Source organism: Trichomycterus rosablanca, chromosome 21, assembly GCF_030014385.1.
Source record: "Trichomycterus rosablanca isolate fTriRos1 chromosome 21, fTriRos1.hap1, whole genome shotgun sequence".
NCBI lineage: Eukaryota > Metazoa > Chordata > Actinopteri > Siluriformes > Trichomycteridae > Trichomycterus > Trichomycterus rosablanca.
Genome location: NC_086008.1, coordinates 19,101,875 through 19,106,221, shown reverse-complemented (window position 1 = coordinate 19,106,221; position 4,347 = coordinate 19,101,875). Strand labels below are relative to the sequence as shown.

General features: G+C 46.6%; 1 protein-coding gene across 1 annotated transcript; it reads left to right on the top strand.

Moving 5' to 3' along the window:
• The first annotated feature begins 225 nt into the window (after positions 1-225).
• On the top strand, positions 226-3,984 carry prdm8b (PR domain containing 8b). The gene is made up of 3 exons (XM_063018051.1): positions 226-447; positions 1,973-2,201; positions 2,287-3,984. The coding sequence occupies exons 1-3, from the start codon at positions 226-228 to the stop codon at positions 3,507-3,509; spliced, it is 1,674 nt and encodes a 557-aa protein (XP_062874121.1). The 3' UTR covers positions 3,510-3,984.
• The last annotated feature ends 363 nt before the right edge of the window (positions 3,985-4,347 follow it).

Here is a 4,347-nt window from a genome sequence, read left to right as displayed (position 1 = left end):
TTAGAAAAGGTGCAAATAAAAAAATAGATTTATTTACACTTTAATGAATATCTCGATAGCTTAGCATCGATAGCCACGTCTAATGGTGTTTGTATAATCTATTATTGCGCACGATTTGCGCATAAATTACGCAAAAGAAAAAAAATAGTGCCTAATTACATCGAAGTTAAAACTACAAGATGTATTAAATGTGAAAGGCTCATTGTGTTCTTTCCGTCACAGGTCATGATGGAGGAGTCCAGTTCTCAGAAGCTGGCCTGGGACGGCGAAGCTAAAGCTATGCAGCAGTGTTTGACCGACATCTTTACCAGCGTGTACACCACCTGTGACATCCCTGAAAATGCAATATTCGGCCCTTGTGTGCTCAGTCACACTTCTCTGTATGACAGCATCGCCTTCATCGCCCTGAAATCCACAGACAAGAGGACCGCGCCTTATATATTCAGGGTACGCGCCATGCCCAAGCGATGCTCATATTAGCTTGATGGATGTGGGTTGGATTGGGTCATGAAACTAAAACCTGTCGTTCAAGGGAGTCGGGAACAAAGTGGTACAAGTGTTGTATAAGATTTCAATTTTAAAGGTTTCATTTGTGGCATTTAGCAGACAATTTTATCCAAAGCGACTTACAATTACGACTAGAGCAACTAAGGGTTAATGGCATTGCTCAATGGCCCAACAGTGGCAACACTAGCAGTGGTGGGGCTTGAACCCGGCAACCTTCTGATTATGTGGCACAGATTGACAGACAAAAATAGCCCTAAGTTTGCAGGGCAGGACCATTAATACCTCACAGACGTAAGCAAGGATCTGACACAGGTTCCTAGAACACACACTGCTATGCAACACCCATTCATCTAACTGCATTACTGATTAATACAGTATATTTCTTTAGGAATTCTGGGAAGAAAAACCAAAACAAACAAAGAAAATCAAAGTAAGAAATGCGCCTGACGTTCTTATTTGAGTTAAGATTTGACAACGCTACAGCAATAGCTTCTATACACAGTTGAATTTACTAGAGCTGTCGGTTGAATTCATGGTAGTTTTTAAGGGTAGTAAAAATACAATACCTGACCTAGTGGCCTTTATTTTTTTTTTCAAATGCCTTCTAACACGTCATACATTTATCAAATTTATTATTTAAATTAAATAAAATGTATATTTAATGTATATTTTCTACTTTCCATTACCAAATTCTATTTGATATAAAATGGTATATTGAAATCGTTGGACTGTATATTATATCGACGGCTGTTTTTAGATTTGTGGAGATCATTTTTTGTCTTTTTGTCTGTAGTTAATTTGTTTCTACAACATTTAAAAGTAGGGAATTGAAAATTGGGCGGGACCGTATCTACCGGGAAGAGGGGAATGGATGGGAATGGTCCTAAATTCTATAAAACGCCAACCATATCAACAACTGATGGGAACGCTGACTGGTCCTAACAGTATGCAAACCTAGCGATGGCACGGCGGCTGAGTGGGTAGTACTGTCGCCTGACAGCAAGAAGATCCTGGGTTCGATCCCCAGGCGGAGGGTTTCCTCCGGGAGCTCCGGTTTCCTCCCACAGTCCAAAAACATGCAGTCAGGTTAATTGGAGACACTGAATTGCCCTATAGATGAATAGGTGTGTGTCTGCCCTGCGATGGACTGGCGTCCCGTCCAGGGTGTTACTGTGTGCCTTGCGCCCATTGAAAAGCTGGGATAGGCTCCAGCCAGGAATTGAAAATTTGGTGGGACCATATGTATTGTTAAGAGGGGGTGGGGAAAATTCTAGAACATTCTAACCATGTTAACAATTGATGGGAACATTGACAGGTCCTAAAAGTACGTAAAGCTAGCATGTCCGGTAAATAATGAATATTATAATTATGGCCTTGTTTACCATTCTTTCCCATAGCTATGAAAACCAAACAGATGTGGTGCTTTGGTTGTTACATGTTGTTTTTTATTATGGCTGTGGCGTAGGTGGACACGTCGGCAGCCGGAAGTTCCTCGGAAGGTCTGATGTGGCTACGGTTGGTCCAGTCCGCGAGAGACAGAGACGAGCAGAATTTGGAAGCTTACATCAAGAACGGTCAGCTCTTCTACAGGTCGTCGAGGAGGATCGAGAAGGACGAGGAGCTCCTGGTGTGGTACGGGAAAGACCTGATCGAGCTCCTGCTGCTCGGCTCCAGCAGGAACCTCAAGAGCAAAGGTAAAGTTCAGTGTATAGTCGATTGGATTATAACTGATCTAGAGTGTCAAGGAACAAGATGCTTAACGTAGTTGTTTGGTTGTAGGTTCGTCACCGTATTTGTGTCCAGACTGTAGTCAGCGGTTCCAGTTCGAGTTCCCGTTCGTGGCTCATTTGAGATTCCGCTGCACCAAGAGACTGCAAATCATGGCCAATGAAGACGAACCCAAGGACACCAGAGACCAGGTCGGGCTTCCCGCCGCAGGTTCCAGCCCGAAATTGGGACGATCCGAGGGTTTCCCGAGCGCCAAGGATGCTAAACCGGTGACAGACTTTCACAACCTCGCGAGGGACTTGGAGAACAACAGAAGGAGCCCTCCGTCTGACAAGGAGGCCGAGATCCTAAGCGAAAGTTCAGTAAAGCACAGCCTGGAGGTCCACGCCCGGAGCTTAGGATCGGCCGCCAAGTTCAAGGAAGATCTGTCCAGCTCAGCCCAGCATTACCGCGGCGTGTACGGCCTGGACGATCACAGGCGTCCGTTCTCGTCCTCGGAGGCGCCCGAGATAAAGCGCAGCGCCTTCACCGAGGTCAAGAAGTCGCCGCAGGGGTTGAAGCACAGCTCCAAGAACGCCGGATTCAATTCGGAAAACAAGACGGAAGCTGCGAGGCCCGGCGGCGAGAAGCACGCGAGCATCCGGCAGGTGCTGAGCGAGACGCAGCCGACGCAGTCGCGCATCGAGAGCTCGTCGGTAGCCAGCGCGTTCACCTCCGTCCCGCGAGACTCCGGAGGCTCGGAGCGCAAGAGCGCGTTCAGTCAGCCGTCGCGTTCGTTCTCGCAGCTCTCGCCGCTCATCATGGCGCCCAAGCTGATGTCCGGCGTGGATTGCCACCCCGCCGTGGGCGACACGGTGTCGTCCAGCAGACTCTACCAGGCCGACCACCTGGGCGCCAAGCTGCAGGGCTCCGAACTGGGTGCCAACTGTCCGGTCCCGGGCGGCATGACCAAGCAGAACCCGTTCATGTACGCGACGACTTTCTGGCCCAAGTCGTCGAGCGCCATGCAGCTGCAGATGCCCTCGGCGCTGACGCTCCTGCCCCCGTCGTTCACCTCCCTCTGTTTGCCGGCGCAGAACTGGTGCGCCAAGTGTAACGCCTCCTTCCGGATGACCTCCGACCTGGTGTATCACATGCGCTCGCACCACAAAAAGGAATTCGCCATGGAGCCGTTGGTCAAGAGGCGGCGCGAGGAGAAGCTCAAGTGCCCCATTTGTAACGAATCGTTCAGGGAGAGGCATCACCTGTCGCGTCACATGACCTCTCATAACTGACTGTTTTTGGGGAACGCTGTCTTTCCAACTGTGGGGATGACGTCCACCTTCGACCCGAAACTGGAAATCGTCACGTGATCTCATTTTTTTTGTTCGGATTGTATCTTTCAATTTTCTGTGTGTATGAAAATGCAACTTTTAATAATATCTATTTATCAGATGAAGCACTTATTGGTGGGAAGGGGGGGATCAAATGTACTTTGTATTTTGTAAATATTTATGTATAATGTACAGAAATGAACTGATGTAGTTCAGCGTCATGGAAACCTGGTTGACGATAATTTGGATCCCGACGTGGTCCTATATTTAAGAATGCATGTACATTAGAGCTATGGGTTTAAAGAAGCAAGTCTATTTACAACACTGTAAATAAATGTTTGAATACGACAAAGGTGTAATATTTTGTGTCTGTGAGGAATAGATTCGGTGTTTCATCCTTTTGCTGAAATTGAATATTTGATAGATTATCCAACCATGTTGAATGCTTTGACAATAAAATAGCTTTATTTTCATATCATGTTGTCATTCTTTCTACCATAAACTTTATTAATAACAGAATAAATTTCCTTTCCTATGTAACACTGAATGAATCAATAAACGATTCCTTCCAGCTGCTCCGGTTAGGAGTCACCACGGTGAATCATTTGTCCCCATTTAGGTTCATATATTTGTGATCTCAGCCCGGGATTCAAACCCCTGGCACTCAGGCACAGTCATTTCCAGCTGTGTAGCTTGTACCCTTACACCACACCAGCCCCCCGTTCCCCATAACAGTAATACGTATTTATAATACATACATGCTGTATTATAACATACTAGAACCTCTGTAGTTAGGCTA

Bases quoted from the DNA above. Each gene is read 5' to 3' on its own strand.
- prdm8b (XM_063018051.1), top strand. From the start codon at position 226: ATGATGGAGGAGTCCAGTTCTCAGAAGCTGGCCTGGGACGGCGAAGCT. The intron at 448-1,972 runs GTACGCGCCATG...GCTGTGGCGTAG, and splicing joins CCGCGCCTTATATATTCAGG to GTGGACACGTCGGCAGCCGG. The intron at 2,202-2,286 runs GTAAAGTTCAGT...GTTTGGTTGTAG, and splicing joins CAGGAACCTCAAGAGCAAAG to GTTCGTCACCGTATTTGTGT.